We start from the raw sequence: 13685 nt of genomic DNA on the forward strand, positions 1-13685 counted from the left end.
TGGAACATCACAGCCCACCCAGATCCCAGAAAGGGATCAACCCACACTCTCTGCCAGATTACTAAGGGACACTCCAAGGCACCTGCCTGAGGCCCATGTGGCTAGGGTGGCTGCCCTCCAGAGTGGAAAGGAAGCTGCCAGTTTCGATCTGCACCGATAAGGAGTGTGGCAGACCTGCTCAGTCCCTGGGGAAGTCCCAGCCCACCCGCTTTTCAACACATGAAGCCCAGTCATGAAGGCCACTGACTTTATTGATTTAAAAAACTTTACAAGGACAGTGACTATTCGCCAAAAAAAGAGCCAAATAGCATAAAACAGACCAGTGGGGGTAGGGGGTGAAAGAAGGGCAGGAATCCACTCGGAAAAGCTGATAATTGTTGACACGAAACTGGCAGGGGAACAAGGGAGATGCATGCAAGAGCGAGGATTTCAAAAAAGTTGAAATGGTGAGGGGAGAGAACTCCCAGAAGACCTTGAAGTACATCAAAAGTGAGTACAACAACAGCAATCTCTTCCTTTGTAGAGGACAGGGGAGGAGTCCCCATGCGGCTGCAAACTCCGGAGACTCAATGCTGGGGCTAGGGACTGGGGGCTCCCCAAGAGAGCCTCACAAGAAGGCGTCGCACCACTCTCGAAGGCACCCGAAGCAGTCCCGGGACTGCTTGGCATTGGCACCACATGTGTCCTTCAGCCATTCCCGGAAGAGATCTTCATCTTTCTTTAGCACCAGAAACTGGCCAAGGACCACATAGGCCTGCAAAACAGGCAAAGTAAAGGGCATGCTGCTAACTGCTCTGTGGGACCAAGGAAGAACAAGAAGGCCACTTTTGTGGCATTCAAAGCGCATGAGCCTAAGAAGTAGGGCAGGCTGTGGCTGTCTCTTCAGATCACACACCACTGGCCCCCCCCAAGAGCTACTCTCACTTTCCTCAACCCCAAAGTGCCAGGCAGTATGGTAGTCCGCCACCCCCAGCCCTTCCCAGGTGCATGCAGCCACCCCACACCTTGTCAAAGCCCCTTTCCTCCAGCTTCTTGCCCAAGACTTCACCAATCCCGGCCAGGCTCCCCACTGGCTTTTCCCCCATGGGCTCTGCCACGAAGTCTCGGTGCTTTTGGGAGGTTGTCATCTTGATCAGCTTAATCTGGGAATCCCAAGAAAAGGTAGTTAGGGCTGAAAACCGGGAACTCCCAAGGGCCCAGTGCAATGTCGTTAAGAGAAAGCGAAACCAGCCATTAGGGCTGCTAACTCAACTCTCCTCAGTTCACGGATGTGAGAACTGAGGTCCAAGAAGAGCCTTTCCCCGGCTACGCAGAACCATGGTTCTCTGCGGGAACTGGGTTTTCGTGCTGCCCCAGAGGAAAAACCAGCCTGCCCTCACAGGTGGCGCAGGCGCGGTAGTGGGAAGATTTCCCAGAGTCGATAGCCGGGGCCCTCCCTGAAGCTGTCACTCCCTCTGTGACCTTGGGGGACTAAGAAGGCACTGAACCCGCCTGGAGCGGCTCCACGGCCTGAAAATCAAATGAAAGGTCTCTCGGCCCCGCTCGCCCGCACGCACCGCTCACAGAGCGAGAGCGCGCGGGCCCGGAGCGCGCACGCCGGCTCCCTCAGCCCCTCCGGGTCCCCGCTTGGAGTCCCGCCCCGCCCCGCCCCCAGTCCCCGCCCACCGCCCCGCCCCCTCCACGCGCCGCCGCGCCGCGCTCCGCCCTCTCCCCCACACAGCGAGCGGCCCGGGCCCTCTCTGAGGGCGCATCCTCTGGCCCGCTACGGCGCCAAGGCCCCTTTCCTCCCCTCCTCCCCGCACCGCCTCCCGCCCCCAGCTCGGGCCCTGCTCCGCAGCGAGCGCTCACCGGCAGCTCCGGCTCCTGTAACGGCTCCTCCCGCCACCCGGCTGCTCCCACCGATACCGCCAACCCACTAGAACTTTCTTCCACTTCCGCTTCCGGGTCGCCTCAAGAGCGGCCTTTAAAAAAATTCCGAATTGGGCACTTCTAGCCGCATAGAGCCATAGAGATGAGGCTGTCCCGACTTCAACAGAGTCCTTAGTAAGGCAGCGCTTTCGGGTTGCCTCGCGGGAAGCCCGGCTGCCTTCTATGGTCTCGCTTCTCGGGCAGCATGTCCGGTCTCAGGGAGCTGAGGCCTTCGAGAAAACGCCATTCCCCGCTACGCGGCATCGGGAACTCAAGAACTTAGCCGTGGCCGACTCGGCGAGGGGAAGAGTTCGAGGCACGGACAAGGCAGGGGAAGGTGGCCGATAGGCTTCCGAGATAGCACCGGAAGTACGGTGCTCGGAAGGGTCCGACTTAGGAGGACTCGCGTCGTCCTCGTTGTCACCGGGCCTGGAGGAGTCGGGTAGGAGTCGGAGGCGCAGGGGACTTGAGTTTATGGTCACGCCAGCGTCCTGACCGCCGGCAGGCCCCTTTTCTGTGCCCTCGTTGACTCAGTTGCGGTGTGAGTCGTGGGCGAGCCGCTCTCAGCGTCCAACCTGGAGAACGAGGTCGTTCGGGCAGCGCCCGTGGGAGACGAGGGCCAGAGAGTAAGTGTGGGTCTCTGAGCGTCTTTCTTTGCTCTAGCATAGGGAGGTAGGAGGGCAGGGGACGGCAGCTAGAGGTGACACTTCGGAGTTTGCTTTTGGAAACCATCAGCCTCGATGGTACCAGTCCTTGTCTTCTCAGTACCCGCGTCAGAAATCTAGCCGATGCAGCCGGCCAAGCCGGCCTACCCGATGTTTTATTAACTCGTTCCTGGCTCGGACCATCGCTCTGAGTCTCCTAATTGGCTTCTGACTGTAGTGTGTTAAACAACAACAACAACTGAGCATCTGTGGAGTGTGAATGTGCTACACGTAGAATGTACAAACGTGTTGAGGAAGATACAGTTTATCGCGCATTCCTTCCCCAGAGATTGCCAGCATGACTTCTGTAGAACATGTATTTAGTTTCTGTGATTATGCCAGTACATATAACATGAGGTTTTTTTTTTTTAAGATTTTATTTATTAGAGAGAGAGCACAAGCAGGTGGAGGGGCAGAGGGAGAAGGAGAAGCAGACTCCCCACTGAGCAGGGAGCGCACCCTGGAATCATGACCTGAGCCAAAGGTACAGGCTTAACCGACTGAGCCACCCAGGTGCCCCTAACATGAGTTGTTTTTATGTGCCATACACTGTACTAAATGTTCAGTTTGCATTATTTTATTCTACTAACAGTGATCAGAGTTAGCTACTATTTTTCTCTGAAGCTAGGGAAGTTGAACAGCTAGGAAATAGCCAAGGTAGGATTTGAATCCTAGTAATTAGGTTTTGGAGCTCACATTCTTAACCAGGAAACAGTCACTCCTCAGTAAAAGGTCTCTCTCCGTCTTCAGAACAGTCCCAGGTCTGAACTGGCCATCCAAGAAACTCAGGAGGAGGAGCTGACAGTCTCTGCATCCCTCACCCCCCTGGGACAGGACCCAGCATGTCTCAGGCCACCAAGAGGAAGCATGTGGTGAAGGAGGTGCTGGGGGAGCACATGGTGCCCTCTGACCAGCAGCAGATCGTGAGGGTGAGTGGCATTGGGCACAAGCTACTCTGCCTCCCCATCCTTCTACTCCCCTTGGGCTCCTAGGTTGGGGGTAGGGTGCAGCACAGCTGGATATCTGAGCTAACTGATGAGGCTGACTAGTTCTTGGTCTCTCTTGGACCAGGTACTCAGGACCCCAGGGAACAATCTGCATGAAGTGGAGACAGCCCAAGGGCAGCGCTTCTTGGTGAGCATGCCCTCCAAATACCGTAAGAACATCTGGATCAAGAGAGGTGAGAGAGGCAGCCTCTAGGAGACAACTATTTCCTGTGAGCTTGTCTTTCCCCGTTACAAGCAGGATCTACTGTGTTTTTTGTTCTCTCTTACCTGCAGGGGACTTTCTCATTGTTGACCCCATTGAAGAGGGAGAAAAAGTGAAGGCCGAGATCTCCTTTGTGCTGTGCAAAGACCATGTGCGCTCTCTGCAGAAGGAAGGGCTCTGGTAGGGTAGTCCCCTTGGTCATTGGCTGCCTCATTTCTGGGGAGACTGACTTCCTAGCTGTGAAATTGGAGGAGGGAAGATCATGGCATCCCAGGCAGGGATAGCTCAAAAGAGCTTTTTTGCTGATCGAGTTTTCTGTCCTTTCTGACCCTGGCTCTTCTCTTGGCACAGGCCTGAGGCCTTCTCAGAAGTGGCCGAGAAACACAACAACAGGCATAGGTGAGAAGCCTTAGGACAAAAAAAATACGGGTTCAGGCCTCGGTGCCTTAAGGGGGAAATAGAAACGTTCTTCCCATGTAGTGTCCCTGGTGGGTGCTCCTAAAGATGTGGCTATGAGTACGGCTTGAAGGTCAGATGTCCTGGGTTAAGATCATGGTATTACCACTTGTAAATGAATGATTTTAAGCAGGTTGCTTGATCTCTTAAGCCTGGATCTCCTCATCTATAAAGTGGGAGCTTTGTGAGGATTAAAGGAGTTAATGCTTGTGAAATTGCTTAGTGCAATATTCCGTATGTGGTGTGAGTCCACTTAGTGTTAGTTGGTGGTTGTAGAATCCTTATTATTAAAACCAGTGGTTTTAGCGCACTTTTGAGGTGGGGCGTGAGGTAGTCTTTAGATAGTTTTTCTTGGCCATGGGGTCCTCCTTTTTGTGGGGCTCCTTGATTGCAGATCTGGTTTTCCCAGAGGGCATTGGATTAACCCTGTCCCTTTTCCCCCATGCAGACAGACTCAGCCAGAACTCCCAGCGGAGCCGCAGTCATCAGGAGAAGAGTCCAGCTCTGAAGACGATTCTGACCTCTTTGTTAACACCAACCGCAGACAGTATCACGAGAGCGAGGAGGAGAGTGAAGAGGAGGAGGTGGCCTGAGTCCCCGGACCCACTTCTCTTGCTCAGAGACGAGTTCTTGGCTCCTCTGAGCTTGGACATTCTCAGGGTGTTCTGCAGATCTTCCCCCCCCTGGGATGGGGGACAAGACAGGGCCCCTCTCTGAACTGACCTTCTGCTCGAGGAGAATTAAACCCCTGGTGGGTGATGACTTGTGCTGGTGTCTGAGTGGCTCTCTGGAGGGAGGAGGGACTTGTGGTGAAGTTAAAAACTGCTCCTTGGTGGGTCCCTCAGGTGCAAGTCCTAAACGAGCAGGAGATGGGAATGCCTGGAACCTTTCCTAGATTCTCTCTCTCACTGGGCAGTCAGTAAGCCCAGGCCCTGTGCTGTGCCTTCTTGCATGTATTTAATAATACCTGGGAGCAATCCCTCTGTATTGCCAGCTTGCAATTAATACTGACTTGGGCATTCAGGAATACAGCTCTAGGACCTAGTGCCCCCTGCCTCTAAGAGACACTCAGGACGAATTTCATCGTGCCTCGTAAGCTGCTTTTTCTGGCTTTCTAGTCACCGTGACTGCAGGAGCGCCCACCTCCATACTGCCGTGTACATCCTCTGCTTGGTGGTCTCTTTGTGGCTAACCAGACCGCTACTGCTCAGCTCTCCTGCAAACCACGTCATCCCTTGAAGCTTTTATTTCTGGTTGTGTACTCCTTCATCGTCGGCCTTGATCTTCTAACCACTGTTCAGACATTGAACAGCTTATCTCCTGGATTAGAGTCTTCCACCCCTGCTTCTGCTGCCATTTTCTCCATCCCATGGATGGTTCTGTTCAACACTGTGACCCCCTAGTTCCTTGTCTTCCATTCCAGGCCTGCTGCCTACCTCGTTGGTCACTCCCTGCACGCCTGCCATGGATAGGAATTGCAGCCCCTCTTGAATTCAGATACCTGTACAGTCACCACCTCCTGGCTTTCTTGCTTATTTGCTCAACTACCTCCTCTGTATCTTCATCCACGTCCCCCCCCCCACACACACATTCTTCCCATTATTGTCCTATCTTCACTTCCCTCCTTGTGCAACATCGATTCCGTCCACACCCTCCACTCAACCTTGTTTCCCTCACCTGTATTTATCTAGTAAGACCCAACCCTGGGCAACGCAGCCATTCACTTCTGTGCCTGTGGTCAAGTAACTACCAGAGAAAACAGCCAGCCTAACTCACTGTAAATTCATATTTACAAACCTCAGGTGGACACTCAGCACTGCCTAGCAGATCTCTGGGATGTCGTATTTAAAAACTTGTGTGTTGTCTACCAATTTCCCCCTTCCCCTGTTAGGTGTTCACCACATACTTCATTAAGAAATGATAGCCATTGGAGGGGATTCTCACCTCCTCGTTACCAACCCTACAAATGTGCTTATAGATCGTCTTGTCTTTAACTTCCCCACATAATCCAGTGGGACTTAAACCTTTTCTCTTGTGCTTTGGAGCTTGGCTGTCCTCTTGCGTAAGGAGTTTATGCGAGTTTTGTTTTTTGCCGTCCTCTGTACTGGGTATGTCAGCATCAGAGGTGCTAGCATCAGAATCCCCCATCTAGAACGCAGTCTGAAAGACCTGTTGTTAATCGCACATCCTCTCCAGCTACCACTTCATTTTTCTCCTCGTTGTTCACTTTCCTTTATATTAGCTTAGTATAGCTTTAAATATATACATGTCTATATATTTGTGTGTATGTGTATATATACAAAAAATAAACTTCAGATTAGTTAAGGATACGTATGTGTGTGTATATCTAACTTGTCTGAAATTTATTTTTTATGGGAGGCAACTTTTTTTCTAAAGGGGTAGTCATTTGTCTCTATATCTATTGAATGGGTCATTCTTTACAGATATAAACTTTAAAATAAACTAAATTCCTGCATACATATGGGTCTCTTTTTGGAGTTTCTCATCTGTTGCGTTGATGTATGTGCACATACCGTATTTTATGGCATGACTGGTAATCTCATAGCTCTCTCACCCTGCCCCACTGTTCCTTGAAAATTTCATATTTTTTCTTACTTAAGAACTCTAGAAGGAACTTGTCAATTTCCATTTAAAAATCTTGTTGAGATTTTCATTGGCAGGGTTTTCAATCTCAGCTTGATGTGGAGAAAAATGCTATCTTAATAGTTTTGAATTTTCCTATCCAGAAATGGAGTGTGTACGTTCCTTTGTAAGGTTGTCTTCATATGGGTCTTTCACATTTCTGGTTCAATTTAGTACTAGGAATTTTAGTTATTTGTTATGAATGGGATATTTTGAAATTACATCTCTATCAACTGGCATTTAGGAAAGCTGTCTTTGTTCCCCTAGTTGATCTAATCAAAATTTTTTTTAAGATTGTTTATTTATTTGACAGCACAAGCAGGAGGAGGGGCAGAGGGAAAGGGAGAAGCAGACTCCGCTGAGCAGGGAGCCTGATGTGGGGCTCCATCCCAGGACCCTGGGATCATGATCTGAGCCAAAGGCAGACACTTAACTGACTGAGCCACCCAGGCGCCCTCTAATGGAATTCTTTTCTGCCAGTAGTTTTTCAGTTGATTCTCTTGGCTCTCTGGGCAGTCCAATCATGTCCTACTGGTGGTAGCTTTGTCCTTTATACTTGTTTCTTTTTAGGGGTCATGGAGGCCAGGGCCTCCAGTATAGTGGGTGGCACCTTCATTTTTCTCCCTGTGGGAACTGTTCTCATGAGTCATGTAACACAATTCTTGCTTTAGGTGTCTGGTAGATAACCTTCATTAGGCTAAAAATGTTTCCTTCTGTTCCTAGCTTACTGACGGCTTTTCCCCTTCATTTATAGTGATGGATCTCGCTGCCTATTGAAATAACCAAAAGACTTCCTTTTATTATTGTGCTGCTTTCCACAGACAGGCTTCCTTGTATTGAGCCATCCTTGCAATATCATATAAGCCCCACTTAGTTTTAGAGTTTGCTTATTTCTTTAGGATTTTTGTATTTACTTCTGGGACAATTTCACTTCTTATTTTAATGATCTCCCTTTCCCAATTTGGTAACAGCCTTATGCTAGCCTTGTAGAATGGACTTGGAGACATTTAATCTTTTTCTTTGTTCTTGAATAATTTGTAGAACAGGAGTTACTTGTTGCTTCAAAGTTTGGTAGGCTTTATTTATGAAAACATCTGTGTTTGGTTCCTTTTTAAGGGGTAGATATTTGCCTGCCTTTTAATTCTGTGGCCTTTTGTCTATTCAGGTTCTCTATCCTTAAGTCCATTTTGGCACTTTATGTTTTTTTAATCGTAGTTCACGTGTGTTTAAGCTTTTTCAGGCAAAAGGGTAATGCATAGTATTTGTATTACTTGGGACTTTCTTACCTGTAAGTGTCAAAATTTAACTCCCAAATAACAGAAGCAGACTAGGGCTCATTGACCAAAATCTAAGCGAACACCTCTAGGCAGAGCTGATCCAGAGCCAGCATGATTTTGTCAGGACTCCCTCTCATTTGTTTCTTGGATTATCTCCACTTTGCTAGGTGGACCAATCTCCGTCTCCCTACCATCGTTTTCTGCAGGAAGCTCCACTTTACACTCAGTCCTAATGGGCAAAGAGTTCCTTCGTAAGCATCTGTGTATTTCACGGAAGACCATTTGGTCGTCTTGGGTCACCGGCCCTCTCCTGAGCAAATGCTTTGGCCAGGGCTGAATAGGGAGGATGGGGTAAGAGGCAAGATGAGCCAAGCCTGATCCGTACGCACGGCCTGTGCTTCCCAGGGAAGAGAGCGGTTCTTTTACCAGAATAAGTGGACAAGGGGTGCGAGCAGATAAAACCAAAAAACAGTTGTCCAGTATTCTGTGGATTTTATTTTCTTTGACTAACGTTGCAAGAGGTCTGCCTGCATTATTGGCCGTTTCCTTCTGTTTCTTTGGGTTTATTTGCTCATATCTACCTTATTGAGCTGCATGCTTCATTTCAGTCTTGTTTTCTAATGTATTTATGGCTACAAATTTTCCTCTAAGTACTCCTTTGACTGTTACCCACTTAGTCATGTAGATCTGTGTGGTTTTTTTTTTTTTTGGAGGGGGGCATTATATCTGTAAGCCTGGCCTTAGTTTTTTTCTCTAGCCCTCAGTGATTGTGTGATTTACCTAATAGCCCCTATTTCCCCCCCTAAAACCTTTTCATCTCCACTTCTCCGTCTCTTATCAGCCATTTAGCTCCTGTGGGTTGTAGCTTAGAATCCTGGTGGAAGTAGAGTCTTTGTGTTCTGCAGAGTCCTCCCGTTGGCCATTCTCTGAAGCTGAATTCCACCTCTCTCCTCCCAACTTAATGGCAGATTCCAACCATGAGTGAATAGATCTCCCTGAGTGAGCTGAGGGTTCTCAGAGCCTCTTTTCCCCCATATCGTGGCCAGTCTGGATGACTGGTCACCTAAGAGTACTGACACCTCCTGCAGTTAGGTTTTGGACTTGTGGCCCTTCGGCCTCTGTATGTGTAACACCAACCTTACAGCAGGTTGTTTCCACCCGAGCTTCCCCACCCACCTCCTCCCTCATCAGCCACCCGTATACATGTGCCAAGGAGCATACACGGCAGTCTGAGCTAGCCACGTGTTTTTTCTCCTTGAACCTGTAAACGTGGTAAGAGACCTTGACTGCTTCTCACCGTAAAACCCTTACATTCCTGGAATAAAACAGTCATGATCTATTTTTCAACATATTGCTGGATCTGATTGATATTTGGGAGCATTTTGGCATTCAGGCTCATAAGTGAGATGGTTTAAGTTTTTTCTTTCCCATGCTGCCCTTGTCTTTTTATATCAAGGTTATGCGAACCTTTTAAAATGAGTTAGAGAGTGTTCTCTATTTTCATTACAAGTGTCTGTACCAGATTGGAATTTTGCATTTCTAAAGTTTTCGGTAAAACTTGCTGTAAAACCAACTTGCCTGGCATTTTTAGGGTGGGTGGGAAGATTTTTTATACTTTTTTTAGAGCAAGAGAACATGTACAGGGAAGGGACAGAGGGAGAGAGAGAATCCTAAGCAGGCTCTGCACTCAGCTCAGAGCTGACTCGGGGCTCAATCTCCTGACCCTGAGATCATGACCTGAGCTGAAATCAAGAGTCAGACGCTCAACTGACTGAGCCACCCAGGCATCCCAGGTGGGAAGATTTTTAACTAGATTTTTGTTGATAATAGATTGTTCAGGTTTCTGTTCTTGAGTCAGTGATATTTCCAAGGAAAAGTATTTTCCTATTTCCTCATTTTATCCGTGGTTTCAAGTTTATCACACAGAGTTAGTTGCAGAATTGCCTTGTTTGTAATCTTGACTATCCCCATTACGTCCCTTTTTATATCTAATATTATTACACTTTCTCCTTCTTTGAGTCCTGTTAGTCTTGGTAGATATTTCTTTATTAGTCTTAAGAGCGCCAGCTCTTTGTTGTCATTCTTCCTCACTGTTAGCTTGTTTCTCTGTCATGGATTTCTGTTCTTTCCCCTTTCCTCACGCTCACTTGGGTTTATTCTGTGGCTCTTACTCTAACCCTTGAGGTTGGGTGCTTCAGCTTTACTTCCTGCCCACCCCAGCCTGAAGAAAAGGTGAAAGAATTGTGTGGGCCCTATGGTGGAGCCACCACTTTGTCACATTTGCCACCTTCTGTTTCTCTCTACACACAGCACGCATGGTTTGTACATGGAGTTATGTCTCTTTAATCTCTTTTAATTTAGAACAGAAGCCTTAATGGTTTTGTGGGTGTTTTTTTCCCCCCATTAAATGGGCTTTTTTGACAAGCTCAGGCCAGTTATCTTATAAAAATGTCCTCCATTTGGAGTTGTGTGATTGTTTTTGCATACTTAGATTAGGGTATTAGGGTTAAACACTTTTAGCAAAAATACCCTAGAACAGATGTGTACTTACTTGCATATCATAAAGCACATGATGCAGAATGTCCAATTATTGGTGATGCTAATTTTGATCACCTGGTTAAAGAGAGAGTTCTAGATCACTTTTCTTTTTCCTTTTGTTTTAAAGATTTTATTTATTTATTTATTTATTTATTTATTTATTTATTTATTTATCAATCAGAGAGAGAGACAGAGCAAGCACAAGCAGGGAGAGGGGCAGGCAGAGGGAGAAGGCGCGTCCTGCTGAGCAAGGAGCCCAATGCGGGACTGAATCTCAGGACCCTGGGATCATGACCTGAGCTGAAGGCAGACGCTTAACCGACTGAGCCACTCAGGTGTCCCCTAGATCATTTTTCTATGAAGGTACTATTTTTCCTTTGTGGGACAGTCTTACCCTTTAAGGCCAAATGTCCTTTGATGCAGCTCTCTATATATTTGTATTTAGTTGTGGGGTTTTTTTTTTTGTTTTTTTTTTTATTGAGTCCCACATCAGGCTCCCTGCTCAGCAGGAAGCCTGCTTCTCCTTCTCCCACTCCCCCTGCTTGTGTTCCCTCTCTCTGTCAAATAAATAAATAAAATCTTTAAAAAAAAAAAAAAGAAACAAGCTTTAAAAAAACAAACAAACAAGATTTCCCACCGTAACCATTTTTTAGTATATTTAGTGTTGAATACATTCACATTTTTGTGCAAACAATCTCCTTTTGTGACTGGCTTATCTCACTTAGCATAATGTCTTTAAGGTTCATCCATGTTGTAGCACACGCTAGAGTTTCCTTCCTTTTTAAGGCTGAACCATATCCCATTTTATGTATAGACAACATGTTGCTTATCCATTCATCCATCGTTGGACTGTTGGATTCCTTCCACTCTTTAGCTATTGCGAATAATGCTGCTATGAACATGGATATATAAATATCTCTTTGAGACCCTGCTTTCAATTCTTTTGGAGATACATCCAAAAGTAGAATTGCTGGATGGTATGGTGAGTCTATTTTTAATTTTTTAAAGAACCACTGCCATACTGTTTTCTATATGTCGGCACCATTTTACATTCCCGCCAACAGCACACAAGGGTTCCAATTCCTCCACATTTTCACCAACACATTAGTTTCTTTTTTTTAATAGTAGTTATCCTGATAGTTATGAAGTATCTAGTGTTTTAATTATAGTTTAGTTTTGAGTGTTTTCTAATTTCCATTACGATTCCATTTTTGGTCCATAAATTATTATATTTAAATATTTAGTTGGTTATTTTTAATAATGTAAGCACCTGCAAACCTACCACTACAAAACAAAGGCTAGGACTATACAATAACCCAAGCAACCATTTGCCTCCAGCCTCCCATCCTAAACGCTGCCCATCCCACTTTCGTTCACCCACCCAAGGCAACCGACTTGAACTCCAGATGCCCTGGTCTCCTTTCCATGTGGTGTTCTTGTATCTACATGTGTTTTTTAAAAGTTTTTTTTTTTTTTTTAATCACATGAAAAGGATAATATGCTGAATGTCCTATTTGGGGGCTGACATTTCATTTAATATTACATTACTTTGATTCTCCTAATTGCTGTACGTTGCTGTAGTTCATTTGTTTTGACTGTCAATAATATCTCCTTGGGGGACTATATCACAATTTATCCATTTGCTCTTCTGCTGATGGCCCTTGGGTTCTTCCCCCACCCCCCCCCTTGTAAACATGCTTGTGGATGTGCCTGTTTGGGTGTGAAAGTTCCTCTTGGGACAGTTCTTAGGCATGGAATTTCTCAGAATTTTGGGTGATGCCACCAAATGTTTTCCAAAGTGGCTACATCAATTGACATTCACCAGCAGTGGACCTGAGGTGTATTTAATGATTTCTTCTTGTAGCCTCTCGGTTTCTGCTTAATATATTTTGAGTTTATGTTATTAAGGACAACATGTTTAAAATTGCTGTTTTTGTGAATCAAACTCTTCCTTATGGAGTGATACTTTCCATCCCTACAGACGCTTTCTATCTTAGTTTATCTGATGGTAAGCCTGGATTTCTTCTGCTTAGTATTTTTATTTTTGCCTGAGAAGTTATCTTCTATCCTTTTACTTTCAATCTGTACACAGCCCCAGGCTTTACCTGTCTCTAGGACATGTATCTGGATCCTTAAAAACTGAATCACTCTTTTTCTTCTAATTGATATATTCAGTTCATTTAACTTATTAGAATGATTGGTATATGGGGCCCATCTGTCATATTTGACAGTTTGGATGGATATAAATTTCTAGATTCTAAATTCTTTTCCTTCAGTACCTTGAAGACATTATTTCATTGTCTTCTTGCTTTCGATATTGCTGTTGAAAAATCTGATGTTGGTCTGATTCTCATTGCTTTGTATGTCATATGCTCTTTCCTCTCTCTGTTATCTCTGATATTTTTAAAGTTCTAGATGGTGTATGTAGATGTGAGTTTTTCCTTTTTCTTTTCCTTCTTTCTTCTTCTTCTTTTTTTTTTTTTAATAAAGGCAGACTGCCACATGCAGTGCCTCATACATTTGGATGTATCTGGGGTCTTAGAAGCTTGACAACCCTACATTCTACAAACGGACCTTGAGAGCTTGTTTGGAGGTTCTAGCAGGGAAGCACAGCTACCTTGACTGAAGAACGGTCTTCCTCTAAAGGGAAGGTCATCCTCTTCAATCAAGCACGTAGCTTCGGGAGGGACACACACGGAGCTGTCAGGGAGGAAGGGGACACACGCCTAGCCATCCAGATCAGCCAACTCAACGCTGGCGATCAATGGGGTGACAGATGTCGCAGCCAGATCACCCTCACTCACATCCTTCTTTTTCTCCTTTTGGCATTCTTTGGGCATTTTTTTTACCCAAGGTGCTTTATTTTGTATTACTCCAGGAAATTTATCTCCATTATTTCTTCAAATATTTTCTCCCTCCATGTTTATATTCCTCTCTAGAATCCCTGTTA

The 13685-nt window shown here is 46.2% G+C and overlaps 2 protein-coding genes across 3 annotated transcripts; one reads left to right on the forward strand and one right to left on the reverse strand.

Moving 5' to 3' along the window:
• Positions 1–230: 230 nt before the first annotated feature.
• Positions 231–2205, reverse strand: BANF1 (barrier to autointegration nuclear assembly factor 1). The gene is made up of 3 exons (XM_028118194.2): positions 1849–2205; positions 1005–1142; positions 231–754 (listed from the first exon to the last, which is right to left on the reverse strand). The coding sequence occupies exons 2-3, from the start codon at positions 1125–1127 to the stop codon at positions 608–610; spliced, it is 270 nt and encodes an 89-aa protein (XP_027973995.1). The 5' UTR covers positions 1128–1142; positions 1849–2205; the 3' UTR covers positions 231–607.
• Positions 1892–6607, forward strand: EIF1AD (eukaryotic translation initiation factor 1A domain containing). Of its 2 annotated transcripts, XM_088017647.1 has the most exons (7): positions 1892–2534; positions 2986–3096; positions 3363–3541; positions 3684–3792; positions 3893–4001; positions 4173–4220; positions 4726–6607. In XM_088017647.1, the coding sequence occupies exons 3-7, from the start codon at positions 3455–3457 to the stop codon at positions 4868–4870; spliced, it is 498 nt and encodes a 165-aa protein (XP_087873773.1). In that variant the 5' UTR covers positions 1892–2534; positions 2986–3096; positions 3363–3454; the 3' UTR covers positions 4871–6607. The 2 variants fall into 2 exon arrangements, with proteins under 2 accessions (XP_087873773.1, XP_027973992.1); XM_028118191.2 differs by lacking the exon at positions 2986–3096 and having other exon boundaries at positions 1893–2534.
• Positions 6608–13685: the final 7078 nt, after the last annotated feature.

This window comes from Eumetopias jubatus, unplaced genomic scaffold (assembly GCF_037043125.1).
Source record: "Eumetopias jubatus isolate StellerSeaLion01/CBP00866 unplaced genomic scaffold, mEumJub1_p1.0 scaffold_13, whole genome shotgun sequence".
Classification (NCBI taxonomy): domain Eukaryota; kingdom Metazoa; phylum Chordata; class Mammalia; order Carnivora; family Otariidae; genus Eumetopias; species Eumetopias jubatus.

What these genes read in the sequence shown, in the direction of transcription:
- BANF1 (XM_028118194.2), bottom strand. Translation starts at nt 1,127, where the DNA reads ATGACAACCTCCCAAAAGCACCGAGACTTCGTGGCAGAGCCCATGGGG. An exon ending in AGGAAAGGGGCTTTGACAAG is followed by an intron (nt 755 to 1,004) that starts GTGTGGGGTGGC and finishes CCTGTTTTGCAG; the next exon opens with GCCTATGTGGTCCTTGGCCA.
- EIF1AD (XM_088017647.1), top strand. Translation starts at nt 3,455, where the DNA reads ATGTCTCAGGCCACCAAGAGGAAGCATGTGGTGAAGGAGGTGCTGGGG. An exon ending in CTGCAGAAGGAAGGGCTCTG is followed by an intron (nt 4,002 to 4,172) that starts GTAGGGTAGTCC and finishes CTCTTGGCACAG; the next exon opens with GCCTGAGGCCTTCTCAGAAG. An exon ending in AAACACAACAACAGGCATAG is followed by an intron (nt 4,221 to 4,725) that starts GTGAGAAGCCTT and finishes TCCCCCATGCAG; the next exon opens with ACAGACTCAGCCAGAACTCC.